This window comes from Drosophila ananassae, chromosome 2L, assembly GCF_017639315.1.
Source record: "Drosophila ananassae strain 14024-0371.13 chromosome 2L, ASM1763931v2, whole genome shotgun sequence".
Lineage (NCBI taxonomy): Eukaryota > Metazoa > Arthropoda > Insecta > Diptera > Drosophilidae > Drosophila > Drosophila ananassae.
The window spans coordinates 13,946,748-13,973,576 of NC_057927.1; the positions used below are offsets into that span (position 1 = coordinate 13,946,748).

The window sequence follows — 26,829 nt, forward strand, 5'->3', positions numbered from 1 at the left end:
TAAACGTGCAGTCGTATATGTTATTGGGCGTAACAGGCATTACATCGAATTACACGAACTAAAGAATTTAAATTACAGATTTTCAATGGAGTTGTGGACGTGGTGGTTTGGGTGGTTGAGTGGTTGTGGTGGTTAGGGTGCTGGTGGTTGGGTGGTGTTTGGTAGTTGTGGTTAAGTGCGACGGCCTTTTAAATGTGGTTGATTAATTCTCGTTTCGGATACTGCATCAATGATGGTTCTTGAATCTTTGAAGATCGTTGAGCAATTGAGTTCTCTTGTTTATATAATTCGTTGGCAAATCCCTCTGGCTTCCTTCTATTCGCTGCCTCCGGCTTTTGAGTTTAATATTTTGTTGTTTGTTGTTTTTTTTTTTTTTGAGTACGGGATAGGGTGGTGATGCGTATATTATTATGGATAGTACGATCTTATATTTTTTTGTTTGCTTTTTTTTTTAGGTTTTTTCTTCTTATGGTCTTTCCGCCCTCCAGTTGCCCCTCCATGTTGCTTGTGCTGGGATCTGAGCAAGTGGTTGTGTCCATTACCAGAGTCCCGACGAGTAGCCGCCTGGTGGGACACGGTTCTTGTTGATGATCGGAGTGCCGCCCTGGGACGAGTCGGCTCGCTGGTGGAAGTCATTTGCGCCTGGCTTGTAGCCCTCTCCTGTGACGGGGTTACCCTCTGCGAAAGATTAAAATAAAAGGATTAGAATACTTGAAGATTTAAACTGAAGATAGAGGTTCTATAGGCTACAAAATAAATTTAAAAAAATCATTAAACTGTGAAGACTATTTAGATTCCGATTTAAATATCATTCCCGTTTCTAATTTTTAAGATCTAAAAAAAAACTAAAAAGAATAATTCAAGATGTGTTCTGACTAGGACTTAGGATTGGGTAGGACCACCTCCAGAACCCATCGCCCACCTCGATTCTTTTGCTTCTTCGGCTTCAGGCCGCCAACACCATCGCCATTGAGGCCCAGGCCCGTGATGGGATTGCGGGAATCCATCTTGCACTGCTGGGCCGCCTCCTTTAGAGTGTCGGGGCAAGGATGCATAGGCTCCTGCAGATCCGCCGGTCCCTCCATATGGTTCAGGGAGTAGGGCTTCTCGGGATTAGTACCCGAATCGCAGCGAGACTGGATGGCCTCGTCACGCTTATCGGACTGATTGTACGTATAATTATCAGCCGGAATGTCACCAACTTCGATTTCCTTGCACGGAATATCGATGGGCAGTACGTCTGGTGGTGGAATCTCTGGGATGCTGGGCTCCGGGGTCAGGGGACAGGCTGGATCACGTACACTTGGGATTGGATTTGATTTAGAACCTGGAGCTGCTGCTCCCGGGGAGAGGCGGATGCGGATCAGGATCAGGATTAGGATCCTACTGGGACACGGATAACGAAATGTACTCACTGCTCATATTGCGGAAGACTGACCCGGGCACACGAGATACGACACGAAGTTGTTAGTCACGAAGTGGTTCGATGGACGAGTTTTTATTTATTTTTGTTAAATTTTAGTGCATGTGCGGTAGAAAATATTTATATAAAATATATATAAAGCGAAAAACGCAATTTACGACTGTTTTTTTGTTATTTCGATGGATTGAAATTTTGTTTCGGGCTATACTTCGGTCTCTGAGGTGTAGCCACTTCGGTCTCTGAGCTCGAACTGAATGGAATCCCAGCTTCTGGCTGGCATCTCATTCTGACAGCTCCCAGCCTCAGATCAAATTCAAATCCAGCGACTACTATTTTTTATATACTAGTACCTAGTATCCCCCTCCCTATGTATCCATTCTTACCTCCTCTCGAACCGCTGTTCATCTTGAGGTTCTCGGTCGAGGACGAGACCGAGGACGAGGCCGAGGACACGGATCCGCTCTTGCCGTTGTAGTGGCCGTTGGTGGTCAGCAGCTTCTGGGCGGCGGCTGCCTCTGTGTTCTGTCCGCCAAAGGGAATGCTGCTCTTCATGTGGTTCTTGGCGGGAGTGATCGGGCGGGTGGGCTCCCCAAACAGCCGATTGTGCGAGTCGACGGTCTTCTGGCCGCGTCTTGGGGCATCACCTGCATGTATCATCGTTGAGGTCCCGTCGAGGGTAACCAAAAAGAAAACCAGGTTGGGTAAACAAAAGAAAATAAAATACACAAATTAGTGGACTTTTAAGGAGTTCAAATTTCAAATTAGTTTAAGACAAGTGATCTACTAAGGAGGTATGTATGATGGTACACATAGTGGGTCGGTAAGTGATTAGTTTCTAGTTTTCTAGTTTGTGTAAAAAATATTGAAAAACTTTGTTCTCTGTGTGGGCAAAAAGGCAAAAGGTTAAACAAACTGAACAAGAAGAGCCTTGAGTTCTTTTGGCTTTTTATCTAAGTGAACTCGAAATGCCATCGCGGGTGGCAGCAGGTGGAATGGTGGCACAAACCGGTTGGTTGTTGCAACTTCTTGGGGCAAATGGAGGGAGTGTGGAGCTACGAGTGGCTCTGGCTCTGGCTCTAGGACTGTGGGAAGTAGGTGAGGAGTGTGAGTGAGTGTCAGTGCGAGAACTTGCATTCGAAACGAAATTAGCACAAAAAACTGACATCAAACAAACAAAAGTGAACACAATTTTTTGGATTAAGAATTAGGAATTAAGAATTAAGACTATAGGTGAGGGATTTGGATCTCTGTGCAGGAGGAGGAGACATAATTCAAGTACCAATGAAATAGAATCTGTGAGCTCCTTGTCGTACTGCAAAGATACGTAGAAAAGAAAAGATATAGAGCGACGGGGGGAAAAAAAGAACAAAAAGACAAGAAAACGAGACACATAAGCATTTAATATTTTTAACCTGAACCCTTAAATCTATAAGACATTTCAAGAAACCACGATATCCTGTGATATCCCTGTCAACTTACCGTTGTTTTTCACTCCATTATCCTTCTCGGCAGCGAATATGTTGGACGCCATGCGATTCTTCACATGACCCCTGGGGGTCTGCGGCATCTCCGATCCAAAGATGTCGCTCGATCCACCGCCCGGAGCCCTCAGCACCCTGCAAATAAGATAAAAAAAAATGGAGAAAGAGTCTCATTAATTACTATTTCTATCTTATACGCTTCGTAATTGATATGGCAGAGTGGATATAATGCATTTAATGTCTGTGTGTCTAATCATCATCGCTGGAAAATGGAAGAAAAGTAGGAGGAGGAGTACCACCACAAGGTAGACATGGCGGAGGAGATGCAGTTTAAGACAGAGCTGGCTGGGTGAGCACTCAATGGGCATTAGAAGTCACGCCAAGATGCATCTTCCATCCACTAGCTCTCCTCCAGTTCCACTATCGCAATTAAGTGGAAAGAAACCCTGGCATCTGGCATAAAGAATTGCCAGCCAGGCTGGCCAAAAATGTTATGCTTTGTGGCATTCACCATCCGCCACTCCGTCAGCTAGTCAGTCGCTGTCCACGCAACGTTGCCCAAAACCCCACCAGATACAGTGCCGATCGAAATGGTAAGGCCAATTTAAACAAAAAAAATATCAAAAACTATTCCAAATTTATCACAATATAATAATCTTTTAAACCAAAGACTCGAAACTTTAAACCAAACCAGCATGACTTTTAGAAAGTATAGCTCCCATCTATTAAAAAATATATATATAAAATAGTGCCTATAATTCAGTATTTAGTACCCTTCATTTTTATGATTATTTATATTTTTTTATGTATTATCCTCGCTCGGATGTCGTGGTAGCTGAAGGCTCCAGCTAAGAGACCAGCTCCCCCAGCTGCCTGACAATTGTGAGCCGGAGTGTATCTGAGGGGTTTCTGTGAATGCATTTTTCTGCCGCCAGCATGAGACGTCAATTAAACGCTGCCACAGTTAGCTGAACTGTGGATGCTACCAAGATGCAACTACCAAGCTTGCCAACTCCTTCTTCATTTGTGCCCCGGGCTCAGAAAGCCAAAGACCATTCACTTGTCAACATTGGCTTCCTTCGGGGCGTCAATCAAATCAGTGAGCTTTCAGCGGTCTAAGAGATTGCGTTTTTTTTTTTTTGTTCATGCCACATCTGCCCCAAACACGCACTTGTATGCCACCAGCTCATGCCTCCGCCTCATAAAAAGTGGGAGTCTCTCGGATTGTCAGCTACTTTTGTTACACTTTGCTCTAATTAGCGAAATTACTAGGTAATTACTGCCGATTACCTGCCACACTATTTAAGCCACACACTTAGCCTGGCCCAAAACAAAAAGCATAAACAATAGTGGGTAAATATTCCGAAAATTCGATGCCCCAATTGGGTAAACTTTCTACGCGTAGAACCGCTCTCTACAAGTGCAGCGGAAGGGGCAAAAGTGGGTGGCAAAGAGGTGCGTCTTCCTGCTGGAAAGTGCAACCCAAATGGCGTGCCATGGCGGAAGAGGAAGAGCTTCTGCGGCGGCTTATTAATTATACACCATATTAACTATTTTTTTTTTGTATTTAAGCTTAACTTGGCCCACCAAAAAAAAAGAAAAAAAAAAAAAAAACATCAGAAAGCGTCAAAAGCGCAGGCCGCAAAGGCAAAACAACCGTTAAACGGTTGCGGCAAGTGTGTGAACTGTTTGATGTAAGCAACATACACTTGGAGAAACTAGGTTTTTCATTTTTTTTCAAATTAATTCAGACATTTTTGACTATGAATTATAAAAAAAATGGTCTACAAGTTTCAGATTAAATTAGATTCTTTTTGGTACTAAATTAGATATGTTAGTTTCCATTATAAGAATATAATATTATTTTTTTGAATTATTTTAATTTATATTAAAATACAAGTACACATAACCCCACTTACTTTTCTTTACTTATTAACACTGTTCTTTAGCTACTGCTTCTATTCTACTTTTTTTTAAGTTACACAACACTTTTTTTAAGTTCAGTTCTACTTTCCTTTAAAGTTTAAACCCTTTTTAAGTTACCCAACACTTTTCTACTTTAGTACATTTCTACTTTCCTTTAAAATTTAAACCCTATTTATAGGACCTGGTATAAATTAAAGTGTCAGAAAGAAAAAAGAAACATTTTTGAAGTCTCAGTCTCAAGCTTCGTAATTCAATCTGCAACTATTGTCAGAGTGGAGATAACTCTTTCCACCTTGTAGTAGCTTCTAGATAGGGGGTATCTCTAAGATAGACATTCGCACTGGCATGGCAGTTCGGGTTGGGTTGGTGTTTGGGGTAATTGCGATCATAACTGTCGCACACTCCACGACACTGGGAAGTGAGTTGTGAGTAGTGAGTACTGAGTACTGGGGACTGTGTGTGCAAAGTGTTCTTATTAAAATGTCTTCAGGCTTGTTAGCACAACCAGCAGAGCGTAAAAGTCTTTGCTTTTTTTTTATTTTCTTTTTCGACAAAGACTTGTTTCTCCTGCCTTGTTTTCATTATTTTCTTTCTTTTTTTTAGTTTTTTTTTGGATCGGCAGGGTTGAGAGGAAAAACTAACAAAGCAACGGTAAATGGGCAATTTTTGCGCAAGTGACGAACAAGTAATAATTATTTAAACAGTTAAGCCAAAGTCGGCAGCAGAGTCTCAGTCGGTGGAGAGTCTTATTCATGCATGTGAACCTACCGAAGTATCTTTGTATCTATTCCAACAGCCGCTACGCTACCAACCTACCGAATGCGGCCCGATCAAATGGAAAGCGAAAGTTGCGTTGCGTTTGACTTTAACCCCCCATGCCACATATGCCACATGCGGCATAACACAACAATATCATTCACCATTTCTTTACTCAACTATTGGCAACGCAATGCCAACCATCTTAATGCTAGCTAGTTAGCCAGGCTTAGACTAATTACCATCCAAACACACACAGACACACACATGCCGGCAAAAAGGTCGCCCCTTTATGGCCATTTGGCCACTCTGCCCAATTTGGAGGCTATGCTCTTTTAATGGCCACAGGTTATAGCCACTATACATATATATTTCTATAGCCTATAGCCTAGCCATTGTCCCCATGGCTTCCGTTTGAGCTGGTTTTGGCTTTTGGCCATTTACTTTCCACTCGGGCTTCCCTCGAATCTAAAACTCTTTGGGTTAATTCGTATTTAACCCATATGTGCAGTAGCTGTGCTGGTATTTTTTTATTTTCCAGGTACCCTATGGAGTTGGCTTTAAGCTTCTATACTGTCTGAGCCTTAAAACTTGGCTCTGTTTGAAATATGAGCCAAATTGTTGACCTGATCTGTGGAAGATTGGTGGAAAACCTTTCACACACCAGAGGGCGCCAGGCGCCGAACAAAACCTAAGCGCCAGGTGGAGCTAGCCAGGTGGTTTCTTAGTCCCGTTACTGCCCCGTCCTGTCCTGTCTGGTCTTGTTCGTTCCTGTCCTGCGACCGGGTGATGACAAAAATTAATGCATATCGACACAGAGTCCGCTCTCTGGTGGAGCAGAGCAGAGCAGAAGAGGCCACTTGGAAGCGAAAGGTAATGTGGCACATGGCCATGGTGCAACAGCGACGAAGCAAATTTTGAAAACAACCTTTTCGGGTAAAAGTTGTTCGGGATATAGAAAATACTTGGCTCAAAGTGATAGTTGTCGCTCTGATTTAGTTCGTTTTTTTTTTTTTTTGGTTTTTTTAAACCATGGCCTTTCTTTATCGCCTGTGTCTTGAGGGTATTTTTCCAACCATTTTCTCAATCTTTCTCCGATAATTTTTTTATGTTTGCAGACAAACACACACATCGAGGGGGAGGGGGGGCTTTCCCAGATTTCCCTTTTACCAATTAATTACAACACCAAGAGGGCGTGGCCAGCCCATCGATACTAACACTTTTTTTTTCTCTTTTTTTTTTGGATTTTATTACAAAATTAAACTTTCTATGGGAGAGTGGCCTAAAAGAGTTGGTATTTAATAAGGTTTTCATTTTACATCCTATTACTAAACATTTTTTAACCCTCTACCGCATAAAAGGCCATATATGTATGTGATAAAAAAAAAACATTTTCTAATCAGATTTTAATCAGTTATTATCTTTAAACTATTATAGATTGCAATTAAATTTTTTAAAAAATTGAAAAACTATTTTTTTTTAATGTCTTTTTTTTATGTTTTTTCTTTATTACCATTTTTCTCATGCAACACTTTTTTTTCAGTTTCAACTTAACCTCAACTTCCCTGGTTCGAAATTACGACAGTTTTCTAATTAAGCAACTGTCAAAATTTTTATTTTTTTTTTGAGGAGAGAGACAGAAACGTAAGTAAAAGTTGAAATCGGAGATCGGCTTCCTCCTCGCTCTCCCCGCTCCTCACTCCTCGCTGCCAAAAGCAGTTGGAAAATTTCAATTTCTTCTTCTTCTATTGACAGTGTGTGGGAAAGCGAGTTGCAGCCCCAGTATGAGCCCCAAATATCCACAGTATTTGGAGCATAAGAAGCTTATTTGTCACATGGCTCTAAAGGCCTATTCCAATCCTATTCCTCTGGTGTGAAAAAAAGTCATGTCAAGACAGGCCAAGACTTGCTAAGACAAGACAAGACTTGCCCAGACAAAGTTAATTTGTTTTTTTTTGTGGCCTAAGCTGATGGGGCAAGACAACAACAAAAAAACAACAAAAAACGAAACAAAAAAAAGGAGCGACGCGACTGGGGCGGATGCCTCATGTCGCTTTATAATGAAGTTGCTGCAATTTTTCCAAAAAGGGGGGGAGGGGATAGAGAGGCAGGGAACATGCCGCTTGATTAATTGCAATTGATTTTTATGACTTTGTTTAAACTTGGCAAACGGGCAACTTAATTCGCTCTGTGTATGCACAACAGGGGCGGGGAGTGGCATGCCACACAGACTGTGGCAAGGGGGGATGGAGCATGGCATGGAGTCAGGTTAAATGGCTTTCCCGAGAAAGGGTCACCAACGGCTGGCGACCGTGATTTTCACTCCAGCGTCTTCGAGGAATGTCTGTCTTCGAGGAGTCTCTTCTAGACTCTCCCCCTGAGTCAGTTGCAGATTGGCTTTCCTCCCTCCCTCCTCCCTCTTCACCCCCTCTATTGCTGACTTTTGAGAGCAATCATGCAATAAAAATGCACAATTTACTGCCCGTCGAGCCAGAGAGTCAGAGTCGGAGGCCTCAACTTTATGGTTTAGTCCATAAAGCATTCGCCAGGTCCAGTCCATCGTTATGCTGCACTGCACCTGTACATCATCATGGTCGGCACGGCGGTAGGTTCCACTTGATTTAGTCCCTCCGTCCAATCCGATCTGAACTGAACTGAACTGAATGTCCGGGTAATTGTTTATCGGACTATCAGAGTGTCTAGCTCTCTTTTTTTGTCCATTTTTTTATTGTTTTTGTCCATTTTTTTTTCACTGTCCATTTATTATCTCCGGAGTTTTGGGTTTGTTCGGCTCATTATGCTGCTCGAGTGCATCCATCGGAGTGCCGCTTCCTTTTTTTTATTTAAAACGTGTCCCGTTCGCATCGTGCAACCGCAAAAGACTTGCCACAAAACAAAAAATAGTTTAAAAAAAAAAAATAGTTAAAAAGAAACAAAAAAAGCTAATGAAAATTCAACTGAAGCACGAAAATTGTGTGCGGTTTTCATCTATTGTTGTTGGGAGCACTTTTGTTATGATTGTTGCCCCATCCCCATCCCCATCAGTCCCCCTACCCCCCCCTCTCAGTTTTTGATTTACCTAAAAACGTTGATTAGTCGATTCCATTATAATTGCCGCTTGCAACAAAGCCAAATCAAACAAAACAAACAAAACAGACAATGGAGGAGGAGGAGGGAGGCATGTGAGTTGAAGAATCTACTTTCCCCCAGGAGAGGAGTGGGGAGTGGGGAGGAGGAGCTGCTGGGGCGGATCAGTCAAGCGCGGCTTGTTTACCGTTGTCTTTACCCAATCAGCTGTTAAGAAAAGAAAAGTCTGGCCACATTCCAGTCTTGATGGAAAAATAAAATATGATTAATGAGGGGAGCCTTGTTCTTAGACTTTCTTACTTTCTTTGCCTTAAATAATTACTATTTAGTATTATTTTTATTCTATTATGTAGAATTAAGACTCTATAAGGGATTTAATAACTTTTTCGTCTAAAAATTAAAGAAAATAACAAGTAAACCCCCATCCAAAACCCCTTTTTTCTCCAGCCATCGATAGCCCGCTGTGATCTTCAATTAAAAATGACTGACTGACTGACTTCCTCTGGCCATGATTTACCTTCAATTTAAATCCCGAAATCCACGCACTTTTCCCGCCTCAATCAAAACTATATAGCATTTAAATTGAAATGTTTTCCTGGTCCATGGTTCCAGCGGTCGTGAAAAGTGTCGGATGTCAGCGGGTCTCTCTCAGTGGCTGCCAGGTTGCCAGGTTGCCAGGCAGGAAGAAGACATAAGACATCAAAAATCAAACCGCAGCGGGTGGTGCCCCAAAGGTGTGATTAATGGAGTTACCTCCAGCTATAGCTCTCAGACTCCTAACTCTAACTGGGGATTGGATGATGAAAACTCATAATTGGACAATGGTAGGAGGAGAGTCTAAGCCGCAGTGGATTGAGATTGTCAATTATCGATAGTGTTGGTCAGAGAGCCAGATGAATAATTATTGATTAGCTGCTGCTCGGATGCGGTTGCAGCGGCAGTTGTGGCAGTTGCAGTTGCTGTTGCATTTGCAGTAAAGGAAAGTGCTCGAGAGGAAAAAGTTGCAGCTGAGATGCCGATAGTGATGCTGGCATTTTTATTATTATTATGCATATGCGTATGTAAGCTGGGATTGGGATTGGGATTGGCTCTCTAAATTGTGCATTTCAGAGTCAGAGTCAGTGGCAGAATTGCTGACACACTCTGCTGGAGTGCCACAGCGAAAGTTGCCGCAACTCTGCCGCTTTTAAATATGTAATTAATAAATTTGTATTGATTAATTTGCGGGTCTGTGCGGCGAAAAGCGAAAGGACTTTCTAATATATTCAGTTAGAGCACTGACGAGAGGATACTCCTCCTTGGCTAGAGCACTCCTCCTCCTCCAGTACTCCCCAATTCCCAATCAATGGCATTTGAATAGCGAACAGCTTCTGAAACTCAACTCTGTGAGGCCGTGACAGGCACTCCGAGGTACAGTATCCATCAAAACTTTAAGTATACATATAATATCAGTTTTTTTTTGGGGGAGGTTGCCACGGGAACTATCCCTTCCCCCTGGACTTGCCGCACTTTCCGTGTCAACTGGAATTACATTGACGCAGTCGGCAGTCGGAGTAGAAAAAAATGTGTTTGATTTCCTTTTCGGTTCTGTCAATAGGTCATGATGTTGCCACAAATGTGGAGGCCAGGTAGTGGTGCACATTTCTGTTGATTATTCCTCATAACAACAGTGGGCTTGTGTTTTCTGCATGTTCTGCAATCATTTACATAAATGTTGACTTGGCAACGGCTATCTTGTTAAATATATTTAGTCCATATACTATGTAGTACAGGTGGGGCTATCGGAGTCTCCTTGCGGAATGGGGTTAACTCTTCAGAGGCATTGTGCTGAGGAATTCAAGCGTATAATGATCGTCAGATGGATAGATGGATAGATGGATAGACAATGCCATAAACATATAACGAAATGAATTGTCATTATTTCCGCCGCTTATACAATCCAACAAAGAGCGACAATTCAATCCGATATCTTGGCGCGTCGCACCTTTCAGATATAATTTGATTGTTTACAATAATAAGTCACGGCTTTGCCAAAGAAAGGGGCGAACACCATGCCTCATTCCTAATGCAAAGAAAAAGTATATTAATCATTTTCCTCCAAGACTCCCAGCCTCCAAGCCTCACAGCCTCCTGCCTCCAGCGGGAAAGTCTCCAAGCTTCATTTTCTGTATTTGTTACACAACCGCAGCAATCAATGACAATGATTAACACATTTTCCACACTTGGCAGCCCCCCAGCAGCCAGCAGCCACCCATCGATGGACCATAAAATCCCACAAATTGTTTATAATGCACATGGCACATATACTGAGGAGGAAAATGGTGTTGCCACCACTGCCACTGCTACTACTACTACTACTACTACCAAAGTGCGACCAAAACTAATTTCTAAACGGCACCAACGGAACAGAAATGTATGAATGGCAGGGTGTAGAGGAGAGTTCAATGTCCGCCACGGACCAACGGACCAACGGACAGTTGAGCGGACACTAGAGCGGACAGGTACGAAGTGCTCGAGAGAAAAAATAAAACATTTTGGTAACGATTTTTACTTCCCCACTGGTCGGTCGAATGGGTGGTGCCGGGAAGGGGCTTGGCTTGGTGGTTTGGTGGCTCGACTTGGCCAAAGAATTGCATGCAAAAACAAAGCCCCAAACTTGGTAAGAAAAAAACAAAAAAAAGAAAGGCAACTAACCAAGAGGTTCGATTGGAAAAATACCCTCTACAAAGAAGTAAAAAATATAACAAGAATGTGGTAATAAAATATACAAATTTAAGACATAAACGGAGAGATATTAAATACATAATAACACTTTACACGTTAGTAGCTACTAGCTAGTCAATTATTAATATTTAACCTCCAAGCTTTGTAACCAAAACTATATGCCCGGAGACCCTCCTTAAGAACGTCGGTTCCTTTGACTCTACTTGGCTCTAGAGCCTCTACCAGAAGGGGGACTGGGTCTGTTCGTAGGGCAGTTTGCTGGCCAAGAGCGCTGTGCTGGCCGAGGAGGAAAATCAATGAGACATCCAAAGACATGCCACCGCCAGCTTGGGTGGTGGCTCCCTGGCCTGGCTGGTAGCTGGGAAGTAGGCGCTTGCAAAAGTGCTGCTCTGGAGATTACACATACGCCCCGTGTACACGCGACCGGGTAGTGTGTATTAGTTAGTCAGTCAGTCAGGCGGCGAGGTGAATGGACGCTAAATTAATCTCCTCGTTCATAACCAAATGAATATGCAAGTGTACGAGGTATGTATCTGAATCTGTGTGCGGTTTTGGCATCTCAAACAATGGGATAAAGATGAAAATGAAGATGTTGAAGCTACACTGCCTTCGGAAATGTTTGCCAATCAAAGTTCACTCGAGCGACGGTGGCAAACAATAATTAATGTCTAATGGAATGGCATGTGACATTTGATAAACTTGAGAGAAGTATCTTGTGGATACTGATGTAATACTGATGTGGAGTTTGTCATAAAAGGGGGTGGAATGTTTCGAATGTGATTACCCCTTGAAGTACTGCCATCCATTGTTTGATTTTGATGACAAACTAAAGTGTCTCACTCGTCTATCATAAACAAAGAATTTTTTTATTGGCTTGTCATAATTAGTAATCACAATTTTACTCTTTTATCTTTTATTTTTTTGATTTTTAAGGGAGGAGTATGAAATAGTAGTAGTATTGGTAGTAGAAGTAGGAGTAGAAATAGGAGTAGTAGTAGTAGAAGTATGAGTAGTATCTTATAGGAAGTGGTTTTCTTAATTTCTCTTTTTTTGTGTTTTAGATTAATAATCTATTATTTCCACTTTTTACCTAAAAACAAGAACCACCTTATCAAAGAGGTCCTGGATGTCCTTTTTGAACCCTTAACCTTACCTCTTTTTGGCTTTGCCGACATTGTAGAGCTCGACGTGTTTGAAAGCGGCGTAGGCGGCCATTTCTGTCGTGTGTTAGAGGTTTCAAGGATAAAGGATAATCTCTTCCTGTTGGATGGATGCAATTACTTTATTTTTCGCACTCTGGAAAAATCTGTTCAAACGCGACCGAAGGAAGAGACAGAGAGAGACAGAGGAGATTAGAGGAATGCGGCGACGTTGGTGGAAAATGTTGCAGTGCAGTTTGCAGGATGCCAGCAGGATGACTCATCATAGGACGGAAGGATGCTGCATGTGCGTAAAATCAATAAGCTCTCAACTCTTGGTATGTGCAAGGATACAAGAGAGAGAGAGAGCACAAAAGAGCAAAATCAGATAGAAAGAGAGTAAGGGGGAGAGTGAGGCAGGACCAAAAATTCCAGCAATCGGGGGAGTCCTTTCAAACTCTTTGCAACATTTTCCAACGTTCACTGCCCTCCTTCAAGCAACTTCACACTCACAAAGAAAGCTACAAGACACACACGCGAATATTAGACGTTAGGTTCGAAGGATATACGTTTAAATATATATAATGCGGAACTCTGATTTGATTCTGGGTCTGGGGGTCTTCGCGCAACAACAACAACTGCTCGCTGGTGATGTGTACGTTTCGATAAAAGTCTCGCGACTAAAGTGCAGTGGGAAAAGTGAAAAGCATTTTATACCGCTGCCGCAGCAGAGCCGAGAAGTTTTATCGATCCAAAAACAACGACCCAGCTGAGAGCGAGAGAAAGAGCGGGCGCCAAAAACCCCAACCCAGCAAACTCACCCAGAGAGCGGCCACGAGAGAAAAGAGGCTGAGTGGGAGCCCAGAAGAGAGTGCAGGCAATAAAGCATGTGTCGTCCGTATCAAAACAAAAACAAACTACAGCTGATTGAAGTTGGAGCTGTGCTCTCTTATTCTCATACTCTTGGGGGGGAGAGAGAGTAGTAAGGCAGAAACAGTAGGGGGGCAGGATATGACTGGATTCTATGACTTTTAAATTGTTTTTATTCTAAATCTAAAAAATAATGATTAATTTTGGTTTTAGATTGACTAATCTTTTATTAATCACTATTATAATTAATCATAAATAAAATAAAATAATTTGTAGGGTATTTGAAACTTCGTTGATATCCTCGCTTCACCTTGCCTTTTCTCTTCCGCAGAACCCAACTCGTGGTGAGTTGGCAGGTGTACTGTGCTTGTAGGTCACAAAAAAGCCGAAGAAAAGCCCAAAAAGAACTCAAGCGAGCAGGGAAATAAAATATATACTTAAGCTGCTCTTAAAAAGTGTTTAAGCTTAAGATTAACATTTTGCATTTATTTTATGTTCGTCCGCGAGAAGTGTGCGCAGATATGCTTCAGTTATGCCTTGCCATTGCAACAAAAACAAAAACAAAAATATTCAGAAAAAGTTTACAACAAAAAAAAATAGTTCTGGTCTAGTGCACTTCAGGGTTCCTCTATGCAGTTGTATGTTTCTTAACATTTTTAGCTTTTAAGTTTCTCCCAAGAGATACTCTTTTTTAAGATTATGGATACCCTGTATGGATGATAAGAATCTATAAAATATTATTAAAAATAAGGATAAAAACTTTTAATATATTTGAGATATATATTGAGTGACTTAACCCCTAATGGCTATAACTTTTACAGGGTAGTAGTGCTTTGAGCCAACACTTTTTGAAGAAGATGCCAAACCAGCCCAGATGCCAAGCCAGACATCCCGTCTCTCTGGGGAGGAGGAGCTGCTGCCGCATTACCTATGCTGGACATAAATCACTTTCATCATCACCGAACAGACCGAACCAACTCTAATTTCAAGTGTCTTGCTACTAATGAGGCCGCCCCCTTTTGGCGGCTGGCAACTTGCTGCAGCAAGAATTTAAATGCAAAATGTATTTGCATAGTTCGTTTTCTTGGAAAACATTTGGCACAGATTCGTACTCGTACCTCGTACAGAGAACAGGAAGCGCAAGCCAAGCCAGCCGGCTAAGAGGATCGGGGCATCGGGCCATGGAGCATAGTCAGCAGGCGGATAGTGATAGCAGAGGGGGTGGTGGTGGTATGGAGGGAAGGGGTCAAAACACACTGCTTATTTTTAGCTTGGCGAAGACACTTTTGTTAACCGAGCCAAAAGTTGACTGGCCGTCTCTTGCTGGTGGGTCGTGGGACAGCCGAATGGCGACTGCCACAAGGGGGGAGGAGTGCTCCAAGGGGGGGTTAGGGGTGTTGCATGCGGCAACCTGACACCAGCATGCTACTTGCCCCCCTTTTTTGCACCACTGGTCTGTCAGTAAAAGCCTAGCCGCACTGCACTTGCTCCAGTGTTGACAGTTTGGCTGTTTTTTCTTCTCAGAGGACATATTTTTGGAGATTTTTAAAGCCAAAATTTCTAAAATAAATTCTAGACTCTTCTAGAGTTTATACTCTTTCATTTGATTTATTTTAAAATTTATTTTTTGCATATTGGCAGAATGGCAACACCAACTGGAATGGAATGGAAGGCACTAGAAGGTGCTGGGGGGAATGCAACCTCAAATGGGGCACAAGCCCACTCTATATGGGTAAAAATAGAAGAGCTCCTCCATCTACATCATCATCTCCAACCTCCATCTTCCATCTCCATCCTCTATCCAGCATCCACTCTCCTGTCATCCCGCCCAGCTCTTGGTTAATAGTCGAGTGTCGCCTGATATTTCCTTGGGAGAAGTGCAATGGAACTCACTCGAGTACTCCACCAGATACACACTTCTTTTCATTTTTCACATTTTATTTAAGAGTACAGTGGGTATTTCTAGACTATAACTAGTGGTTAGTATATCACTTTAATCCTAACTTATAAGATGGTTCTAGGGAGAAAAAAAGAGTCTCAAGAGTTACTTTTATTCAGGAATAGTATGAAATAAAATATCTGTTTCTAGTCTTCTAGTTTGTAGTTCAGACCTACTGTCCACTGTGATTGCGTGTGTGTGTCTAATCTCATCAAGAAGTCGTCTGTCCCACTCCGAGCCATCCGAACCACCCACTCCCTGCCAGGCATGTACGTGTAAAGGGCTAGATGGCCGATTGAAAGTATCTGAAAGCTAAAGTATCTGAAACGTGGGCAATGCGGCAGCAGAGCGGTAACTGACAATTGAAGTGACGCGGACGCGGCAAGCCTTAATGATTATTATAAGCCAGGCATCGACAGCGACACTTGGCTGCACTTCTTCGCTGCAAATATTTATGCCAATAAATAAATAATTTCACAGCACAAAAGTGAAATTTCCGGCTGCCTCGAGGGCAGAGCTCCGACTAAACATAATTACCAAGCTGGATTAATGGATGTACGTGGCATTCATATGGAAATTCGGACTGCGATCACCCATCGCAGGGGGTATTTGTGACAGACACTCGGAAATGCATTTTCAAATGCCATTATTTATGGCCAACTTTCGTTAATTAAAAAATACTTTACACTCACCTTTATTGCTCATGCAGGGCTACTGGGGAGGTATCTTTTTTATGAACAGGTTGAGGCTGTAATTATGATCAGTTTATGATCACGGGAATAAGGAAAACCCATAAAACACTAGGGGGGTGGGATAACCTTATAGATTTCATCCCAAAGGCAACCAGATTTCTTTCATCTTTTACTTGAAAAAGCGAACTCCAGTACGCATATGAATAGTATTTATGGATAGTTTTCTCTGCGGGCCATTGACTGACCACCGAAAAGTCTTAAAAGCGGAGATTAAGTGGAGCAATTAGGAAAACGTGAACTGCAAACTCTAAAAAAAAAGTGAGCTGGCAGTGGAGCTATCAAAAAGTGACTTTCGGTCAAAGAGGTGAGCGTAACAGGGCTCTCTGCCCTGGATACCTGGCCATGGCCCATTCAACATTCAACATGCCACATGCCACGTTTAGTTGAACTAACAACTTACTTTCTGGTACGGCAGTAGCTTTCCCAAAATTAATCTCTATTTTTTTAGCTGAAGCCAGTTTATCATATTATTATAAGGGGCCTCGGGGGCTACTCTTTGGGAAAATTATCAAGGGAAATGCATCATAGTCAGTGGAGGGCCAAGACAGCCGTAGAACGAATGCAGTTAAGACTGAGCTTCAAGTCGGCATAGATAGATGCATAGATAGATAGACTGTCAGATTGTAAACACTTTCGCTTTTCGCTTTTAAAATGCCCCCTCATAGGCCCAGCACATATAGCCAAAACCCCCATTTGGCTCGGATCCCTCTCCGATTTCAAGTCCAAATTGTCTTTTAATGATGGCCAACAATGGAGCAACTTCCTCGAGTGCATTGTCTGCCAGTATCTGCCGAGTGTGTATCTGTATATCTGTGTATCTGTATCCAAACACACATATGATCTACGCACACACGAAATCACCCATTAAAGGCCCCAAAGGTAACAATTACCAGAGCAGCACAAAAGCCAAAGCCAAGCAAAGCTGGCGTTAAATTAATGCTTTAATTTCTTTTGACTTTTTAACTTTTCAGCCGTTTCTCTTCTTCCATTCCATAGAAACTTTTGTTTTCTGGGAGTTTCTGGGTTGTTTTTTGGCAGTGTAGTCCATACCATACCATGCGTGAGGTCCAATCGAAAAGTTTTGTTTGTAAATCTTGCGAAAATGCGTTGGACAGCTCGAATGTGCAATATTTCCAGATTTCCAGAGGCTGTCTGCCTCCTTGTATACACAGCCATATCTTCTATATTTTTAATATTGGATCATGCTGGGCACTGGCCCCGGAGTCGTCTGGCACTTGATCTGACCCGACATGGGAGCCATAAGGAAGCTGCATCTTTAATGGCTTCTAGATGAGTCGCTTCTAGACCACTTGTCGTGACCAGACGGCCCTAAAATGGAAAACATGGATGGCCGACCACCCCCAACTCTAGTCTGGAATAGTTTGCTTGCCAGGAAGTGCTTTGTTTATCGATTTCTTCCACAAAACTTTTGGTTCAAAATTATCGTAATCGTTTAGACCAAGTTTTCTGTTGCACTGCAGTGCATTTTTGCCTTGACATTTTCCGTTTTGGGCCAAGAAAACTGGCTTAAAAACTTTTCACAGCAATTCCAAGCTAACCATGCCCTAGTAGGAGGTGGACCAAGGCGAAAAATTCTCAATTAGTTGGGCATAAACTTTAAATTGGGCATTCGGGGCGATAAATTAAAGTGAAATTAAAACAATTGCTTGGCGGGGCAACTATTCGATGGGAGAACTAATTCCCCGCGTGGGTTGCAGAACCCCAACCACATGGTCAGGTCGTATTTGTTCCCAAAACAATTTAATTAACTGAGCTCTGAACATTTATGACTTTTCCTAAACGGGTTTCCAAGTCCTCACTCACTATTAGCCCAAGATTAGAGACTCCTACTTGCCAAGATATCTCCAATTATTCAAAAAAACTCCACTCCAACTGCTATTTTATTCAAATGCAACAATGGCAATGGACTCGCAGCTATTTTGAAACTATGTATGATCGCATGTCTTGGATGCATTCGAGGTGGGGGATAGAGCACCATGGAGCCATGGATAATGGTCAAGTGCAGTGCGTGATTCGGGGCACTCATACCCCAACTTGGATCAGTGTATATATAGTGTTTGCTAAGCCATTAAGAGCCGGTGAGCTGGAGAGCCGAAATTGGGGATCAATTTGGGCCTGTTCCAGAGCTATAGAGTTTCTTTTCCGAAACATTCGAGTGAAAAGTTTGCACATAAAGCCCAGCCAGCCAGCGAAACGGGGAGCAGAGTGGGGATAGTCTCCTCCAGTCTCCAGTCTCTAGTCTCTAGTCTCTGAGGAGCGGCAGTTGAAATATTATTTGTTTATTGGGCAAGTGAAAGGCAGACTCGGTTTGAATTTGTTCCACTGTCTGCTTAATTAAAATCGCCAAGAACTCAGGTTCCCTAGTGGCGACTAAAAGATGCCCAGTATCTTAGAGATACATTAAAGTGTGGGTGTTTAGATGGCATTGAAAAAAAGAAGTCTAAACGTGATATTTTTAATAAAATATTTGCTAGATTGCTAGAATTATTTAAAGTACAAAGTATGCAAAATATTTATAAACATTCTCTTCCCAATTTAATAAACTTTGAACTCACATTAACCTCTCACATTGCCTCAAAGAATGAAAGAAACCAGAAATGTCAACGAATTAATGGCTTATTCTGGGAAACTCACGTTTGCCAGGCCACTGACTGACTAATATTTTCAACCAGAGCGTTAACACAGTTTAAAAAACACTAAAAAAAGCGACTAGAGAGTTGGGGGAAGAGTTGAATGAAGCGTGGATGTTGAATGTCAGCACTTTTCACATTCGTGGTACGTGCAACGAAGAGGAAAATGCAGCTGTCTCCGAGTGCAGTCACTAAGCTTAGCTGATCTGGTCTGATCTGGAGGGGAAATTCTTTTCCAGCTTAGAGCAGATCTTAGATAATCCAGCTAGGCAGACCCCCTCGCTAGCCCACTTCCCAGCTAATTGAAATTCTTGGAAACCAAATCAAATGTTAAATAAAACGCTTCACGCAACTGGTTCTCACTTACAACGCATTGGATCAGTTGATGATGTGTGGCATGCAGCTGAGTCCGGACTCCGGACTGGGAGTTGGAATTGGAGTTGGAGTTGGAGATAGAAGCCCAATCTTTATCCACATCTAACGCTTCATCTTTGGCATGCCAACGGCACATTAACGCGAGATGATATATATAAGCCAGAGTATCTATCTATTAGCCAGCTCCATTTTCTTTTTTTTTCTTTTTTTCTCCCCAAAGATGGCCCAGAATCTTTTGCTTCAACTGGGAGCTGGGAGTCTCAAATGCATTCCATTCATTATGATTACTATTAAATTAGGAATTCCCGTTCCCGTTCTGACCCAACTACTCCTTTATTTTCCACTTCATCTTTCGTTCTGCAGCTCTCAGCTCACAGCTCACAGCTTAGATGCGAATCATTTTCGCTGGCAAAGCCCAAGACTGAGACGGACTCTGAACGATGGTAATTATTTACGCCGATTTCTGTGTGGAGATAATGCTGCCACAGCCTCTATCCAGCCACTATAGCTATAGAGCAACTGTGGCACGAACCGAGAGCTGCAATCCCTGACTTTAGGAGGAGGGGAAAAAAAAAGGAGATCATAGGAAAGTATTGCAACAATTGCGGCTAATGCGGCACGTTATAATTCGACACTCTATTCCGAAATTGCAATACATTTTTTTTTTAAAGCTAAACTCCATAAAACAAATTGATAAAAGCCGTAATGCAATTTCCTTAATTTCAGCATCGAATTGATTTTTCTCTCTAAACCATTAGAAGTCAAATTTTTTGCAGTGCATAGACTTCTCTTTCATGCATTTGGGGACACATTCTTTTTCGACTAACGAATTGGGAAAAAAATGCAAATACTGCCCCGGGCAGTCCATCATTTCAGCTCATCCATCAATCAATCAATCAAACTCGCACCCGGTCGATAAGCACCGACATCGATATTCCCCAATTGCACATAAATTTCAAATGTCATCTTAGATAATTTTAAAAAATTGATCAAAAAAAAAAAACACAAGACTTTGGCCTAAAATATTCATTTTTGGAGATAATAATAATATTTAAAAATATAAACAAGTTCCAGCTAGGCATTTAACCATTTTCCTATAGCATGGCACTTTAGAAAATATTATTAAATATCTAAAAATAATTTTTTAAAAATTTTTAAATTTTAAAACCCAGAATTCTACATTTTATTTTACAATTCCTATAAAACGCCATCTACCGTAAGAAAACTGAAACTACCAATAGAGCTGCCAGATCATTACAATAGCGCGCCATCTATGCCAGCTAGCTCACAATGGTTCCACAATTTCCCATATAGGTGGCGCCTCACAGCTTCCTATTTAAAACTGGAAAAAAGGTTGAAATAATTTTCATAAATTCTCAAATCTATTTCCAATATACCACACGCACTTGTTTACCCTTTCTTATCGGCACTTGAATGACCCTAAGTCGACCCTTTTTCCATCGGCTGCCTGCATGCGGCGTCAATAAATGCCACTTGTGTGTATTTAGGCAGCATCTCTTATCGCGACCGAGTCGAGGCTCAGTTTATTTACATCCGCTTTTGTTTATGGCCCGCCGGTCGATAATAAAAATCAAGAAAACTGTAGCAGAGACCTCCCTTTTCGATAGGGGTTTCCAAACAATGAACAGAGATTTAGGGCTTTGCTTCGATGATCACATCGAAAATACCCATAATACCCCCATAAATACCCGCATTTCAGATTGTTTACTATTTTGGGTTGGAAGAGGAGATATAACTCTCTTTCAGAAAATAATGTTTCAATTTTGAGGCAATATCTAATACTTTATCAGGTTTAATTAATTTCAAAAGAACCAACCCTTAAATACCATTCTTTTTAGGGTATTTCAAGCTTCGTCTAGGAAACAAACCGACAGACAGAACTCGGATCTTGTTTATTTTGTTCTTTGAAGATTTTCAATCAACGCTTGAAAAGAAAATAATTCCAGGAATGAGTTTCCGATACATGGGGGTGGGGGAGGGGTAGTGGAGAGAAGTGGGGCACCTGCTCCGGCACAGCAGCCGGTTCATGCGGAATTCTTTCACAGCCAGAAGAGACAAAAGAAGTTAGCGGAACGGAAGAAAGCGAGGATCTGCTGGGAACCTGTTTCTGGAATGATCTCAGACGCAGCGACCCAGTCGCCATCCATATACATATGTCTGAATGTGAGGAAGCCAACGCATCCGTATCCACCATCCACCATCCTTCGATGGTGCTCCATCATACCCGCCATCATGTGACGCGGCACAAAGTGGGCAGATTTGCATTGCAAGCTGGAGAGGATGAGCTGTCAGGAGGCACATCTCCTCTTCATGGAGGAAAGTCAAAAGTGAACGAACCCTCGGGGCAAGGCGCAAACTTATCTTGTCATCATAATAATCATCATCATTATTGCCGGTTCTACAGTCAATGGACTGTAGGCCGGGCTTAAAAGCTTCCCTGCAGCCTCAGCTCCACCACCAGAAACAGAAACAGCAGCTGTTTTGGGCCAATGATCTGGCAGAAACCATCTCCTCCGCTTTTAAATGATATATAGAACAAATATTTAAACACTTTTCATGCCAAGATACAGAGATGCACTCGGGAGATCACTAAATGGGAATTAATTGAGAGCTGGGACAATTTTTAATTAATTGCTGGCTCTGATAAATCACTGTAGTGGCTCTAAAATGAGTCATCTTACTTGGATACTACTCTTCTCCACTTTATACTAATATTTATGAATTGAAGAACTGGTTGAACTTATCAGCCGGCAAGGGGCGTTGGCAAAAAAAAGAAAACAAAAATAAAAAAATAACAATTTGCATTGAATATAACCCAGATTGTGGCCATTGACTCTGGGGGAGATCGCATTTCGTATTTCCAGTTTCTTCTTGGATCTTCTCGCCAAAGATCTCTCGGCTATGCAACTGGGCTGGAAGTTATAAGAATTATAAGTCTGACCAATTAAGAGTAAATTAATTCACTCGCAAAATCGAGAAAAAAGATCATCTGGGCGTGACTGAAGATGGTTCCAGAAACAAAAGGCTTTCTTCATGGAATGGCCAGTCAATTTCAGATACAATCTAACAAAATATATTTTAATATCTGGTTGGAATCAGTTCCCTCTTCAATATGCAAAAAGAAAACATGTTAAAAATGAAATTGATTTAATTTGTGCAGAAATCCCGGCAAAAAAGCAACCCTCAATGTGGTCTTAGGACCGGTGGTGGTTGCAGGATTGGATCGGAATACAGAAAAGCCCTTTGCCAAAACCAAAAGTGGAGTAGCAAAATTCACTTTCACAAAAATCCCATTCAGCTCCTGCTCCATATCCGCCGGAGGCCAGTCAGCCAGCCAGCCAGCCAGCCAGTGCACTTCCAACTGCAATGGCAAGACCAGCAGCAGCTCTTCGAAAAGCAACCCTTGCACTCCAGACACTCCCAGACAATTCAGACAGCCGCCCTTCATGAATCCCTAAGGGATTATGGTGAAAAATGGGGGGTGTTGTGCCGTCCCGTCTGGCTGGATGAGATTTCAAGGTCCAAAAGTCAGTCGGCAAAGGGAGTATGCCTCCTACATCGGCATGCAGGTGGTTGCGGGTTAATCGCATAATTGAGCAGCCCAGGAGCAGGCGACACACTCATCAGTGATTCACAGTCAGCCCAGGCAGGCCATCCAGCCATCGTCTGGCCTGCAACAAAGGAATCAAAACACACCCTGTTCCCAGTCGCAGTCCCAGTCTCAGTCCCAGTCTCAGTCCCACAAAGAAATCGCCGTGGAACGTGTGAAGCCTGCAGATGATTGTGGATACAGCCTACAATGCAAATATGCAACTTATAAATAAATACTTTTGTGTGGGAGCAGCTCATTTAACCCGGACTGGAGTTGAGTTGCCTCGGCCAGTTGCCAGCTGGCTGCTCGAACTTGAGGCGACTCCGACTCCGAATCAGACAAAGAGTGATCCGAGCTGGAGGGAATATTGGCGGCTGGGGCGGAAAGCTTTTCCATCAGCGGAGTAGCTGAGTCAGGAATCTAGCAAGTCTGGATCCAAGACAGCAATAAATTCATAACCAGAAGGAGTCGGGGGAGTAGATTCGTACAGTAATGGGCAAGTCAAGAGGGGTCTGAAAAGGGTTTATTTTAAGGGATTATATTATGTACATATTATTAACTTTATAATAAATATAATGGAGAAGGAATCTAAACTAGAGTCTGTCTAAAAATTGAAACACAAAACTATATCCATTCTAAATAAAGATTATCTTTCCTAAACAGCATCTAATATTATCATCTAACTAATTTAAGAGTCTAGAACCCCTTAGACCTCTAAAAACCTTTGAAATAAACCTACTTTTGTTCTATTTTCTAGATTAAACTGGGTCTGAAATAGGTTTCTTACTAAAAAGTACTAGTTGGTAGCTAGTTTTTGAATATTTTGGGGATGATATTATAAGTATTATCTAAAAAACTCTTTAACTAATAAGCTATAGAAGCTTCTCCTTCTCAAATAGTACCAAATACCATCATAATAGTATCTCTAAGATCTCATATCTTACCAATTTACAGACTTGAACCCCTAGACCTCTAAAAACCTTGACAAAAAAGCCACTTCTGTGCTATTTTCTCAACCTCGATTGTCTATAAGTAACAGAGGGCGTACAGCAAGCCCATAATGGTAATCGCCCATGTACACAACAAGAGCCAGAAGGCAGCCTCGACGCGGACAGATCGTTCTGGAAATGGCAAGCCAGGCCAAGCCAGGCTAAGCCAGACCAGACCAGGCCGATGCAGATAGCTATGCAAATCGGGTAATCGAACAAGCCGGCCCATATAAGGCGGCTAATGGTCCAAGCCACGGACAGAGATAGACAGAGAGACAGATATACTCTTTATTACTTAACAACAATTACCGAAAGTGAAGTCGAGTGTCTGCCCAATTATAGTGGAAATGTTGCCGAAATTGTCACTTGAAATGAGTCTCTAGCGCAGCTAGAAGATACAAAGATACAAAGATACCCGGGGCTGTTCAGTGAAGCGTTTTGCAGACAGCCTTGAGACATCCGCTTGTACGGCAGCCGATCCAAACGGATTCATCTACTGGAACCACCTCCAAATAAGGACACCTCCAAGCGATGACGTCAAAAATGAACTTACCTGCAATGAAAGAGAGGAGGAGGGAGGAAGAAATAAGTTAGTAAGTTAGTTGGGGCGGTTGGAGTGTTCTGGTTTCATGGCCCACTCCATTAATCATCTACCAATTATGCTTGTACCTTTTTTTTTGGGACATCATGAGTCACGGGTGGAAAAATGAAGATCCCACCAGGCTGGACAGGCTGGACAGGAAACGTGACTCGCTAGGGCTTCCCTAATTTACACAAAAAACCATTTATCTGGCCTGGGTCTAGGGTATGGGTATGGTCCCACCCTGGCAGTCAGGGAAGGGAGAGGATGGAGGACGGACCACATGACAGATATGTCCTACTATGGCCTCTGTCGGGGTTGCTTATCGTGGGTTGCATGCGTCACTGACAGACTCTAAAACACTAAACTCCTTCTGCACCAAATGCACTCAAAAAAAAGGAAGATTATACATTTTTTGATAACAAGACTAGGGGGAGATGTTTTTTCTCAGTGTAGGATCTAGCGCTATTCCTATGTCGGATTAATGTGGGCCCGTCTGGCTGCATTTTGGGCGCGGCTGCATTCTGACTTTCTCTGCAGGCTTCCGCAGGGAATTAGTCTCATTCTAGGGCTGCACCCAGACCATCCCATCCCATCCCATCCCAGACCAGACCGGGCCAGGCCAAAAGCAAGGCAGGCAATCAAAATCGACATTTAGTTTTATGTTCAAGTCAAACAACAACAACAGCCACCGAACGACCGAACATGCAATGTGTCCAAAGTTCAATGCACTTGCCACTCAGCTCTGGCCAGATACTTCGACCATAGTGGGTTAGATCGCGTGACTATACTTAAATACATGACTAAAGCACCTTCTACTAGAAAATAGTAATTCCCCAAAAGCAGGGATAGACCAGGTTTGGCCCAAGTTATGCCTCTAATCACTGGCCATCACTGTTCCAATCGATTTCTATTGCAATTACTCATCTATCGCAGCAATTACGCGTATTATGAGGATAAGTGCGAACCAGAACAGCTGCAGGCAGCCATCCAAGTGACTCAGGGGGGCTAAGTAGTTCTAGAGCAGTCTTGGGGGGGAACTAGGGAGTCTAGATCTTCCCAGAAGTCTTCACAGAATTTCTTAAAAGGTCAAGAACGAGTGGTGGTTTCTACTATACTATATAGTATAGAATCTAGGATAAGTATAGAGTCTATATAGTATAGAGTGTAGAGTCTTAAGAGTCTATAGATTGTAATTTAATAACCTTGATAGCAAAGAAAATAAGTTTTTAGAGAAACAATTACCACTCGAATGATACTTCTAGATAGTAATCCCTCTTATAGACTGTAATAAAGAAAATTATACCATAATTTATAGTAAAATAATGAGAAATTCTTCAATAGAACCTCTTTTCCAGCAAGACATCACTACTTTGGAGCTATGACCAATTTAAAAACTGGCACATACAGTACTTGGAACAAAAACAAGCGCCACCTCGATTACAAAATAGGGGGTGGGTGTTCCAAACGAGATGTTATTACCACGATTGGGCAGTAGGAGGGGTGGTGGCTAGGGGTGTCCAAGGGGTGACCAAAGGGGCAGCTGGGAAACTGGCACACTTGCTGACACTGCAGTGTGCACTTGGCTAGAACCACCACTGTTCCAGTGGCCATAAAAACATGGTCATTTCAATTGACAGCGGGAGGGTATCAAATATCAACTATATCGGTTGTTAAGGGCGTTTTCCGCCGGTCCCGTCCATAACAAAGGAAGTTATAGAAAAGGAAGTTTTCGGTTCAACTCGAAGGAATTGGAATTATGAAATGAACTCTTTGGGGGGTAAGTGTTTGATTTTGTGACTCATCAGGCATCAGGCCCATCATGCTCTGCATTACTCATCATATGAGGAGTATGCCCCCCAACTATATCCATTAGAGAGAAATTCCATCCGAAAGCGAGGTGGCGATCGGAAATGCCAGCCCCAAGAGCGCCACCGAAGAAGAAGAAGAAGCTCCAACAAGAAGCTCCAAAAAGCAACGGAACAAGCAGAACCAAAAAAAAGAAGTACTTTATGTTTTTTTTCATTTTTTTTTTGCAAATCTGCACACACACACACACGTACATAACATTCCACTATCGCACACACACACATATACACAACACATTTAAAAATGCCGGCAAGGGACTCCTTTTGGGGGGCACACTTACTTGCTGCTGGCCTTGTTGTCGGTAAAATCCAAGTTGGAGATCATCTTGCTTCTTTAGTTTTTGGGGGCGACAATTACGATAGATAATAATTGAAATCAGCACACACGCGAAACGTGAAACACTCAAAAATGCAGCTATAAAAATGCACGCACAAACGGAGACAAAACAGAGAGTACCAGGTGGCGCGGCTGTTGGAGTAGATTTGAATTCACATACAGTTTATATGTAGCATGAAGGCTGATTCGCTACAGGGTTCAGGGATGGAAAAACTTCGATAGGTTGGCAGCACCTTTATATTGTAGATGAATACGATAGTTGGCGGTTAAATTTATCGAAAGTCAGTATGATGACCGTAAAATTATATACGGAAAATTA

General features: G+C 42.3%; 1 protein-coding gene across 13 annotated transcripts; it reads right to left on the reverse strand.

Annotated features, from left to right (window-relative positions):
* Positions 1-26,693, reverse strand: LOC6499429 (microtubule-associated protein Jupiter). Of its 13 annotated transcripts, none has more exons than XM_032451114.2 (8): positions 13,050-13,222; positions 12,551-12,657; positions 2,903-3,039; positions 2,703-2,735; positions 1,807-2,067; positions 1,416-1,433; positions 923-1,336; positions 1-678 (listed from the first exon to the last, which is right to left on the reverse strand). In XM_032451114.2, exons 2-8 carry the CDS (start codon positions 12,610-12,612, stop codon positions 539-541), a joined length of 1,065 nt encoding a protein of 354 aa, XP_032307005.1. In that variant the 5' UTR covers positions 12,613-12,657; positions 13,050-13,222; the 3' UTR covers positions 1-538. The 13 variants fall into 13 exon arrangements, with proteins under 13 accessions (XP_032307005.1, XP_032307004.1, XP_032307006.1 ...); XM_032451113.2 differs by having other exon boundaries at positions 12,551-12,703; positions 13,050-13,221; XM_032451115.2 differs by lacking the exons at positions 12,551-12,657; positions 13,050-13,222 and adding an exon at positions 26,455-26,693.
* Between the last annotated feature and the right edge of the window lie 136 nt (positions 26,694-26,829).

Coding starts and splice junctions, on each gene's coding strand:
- LOC6499429 (XM_032451114.2), bottom strand. CDS start 12,612: ATGGCCGCCTACGCCGCTTTCAAACACGTCGAGCTCTACAATGTCGGC. Junction 3,040..12,550: donor GTCGGCAAAGCCAAAAAGAG/GTAAGGTTAAGG, acceptor TCTTATTTGCAG/GGTGCTGAGGGCTCCGGGCG. Junction 679..922: donor GAAGAAGCAAAAGAATCGAG/GTGGGCGATGGG, acceptor AATCTTTCGCAG/AGGGTAACCCCGTCACAGGA.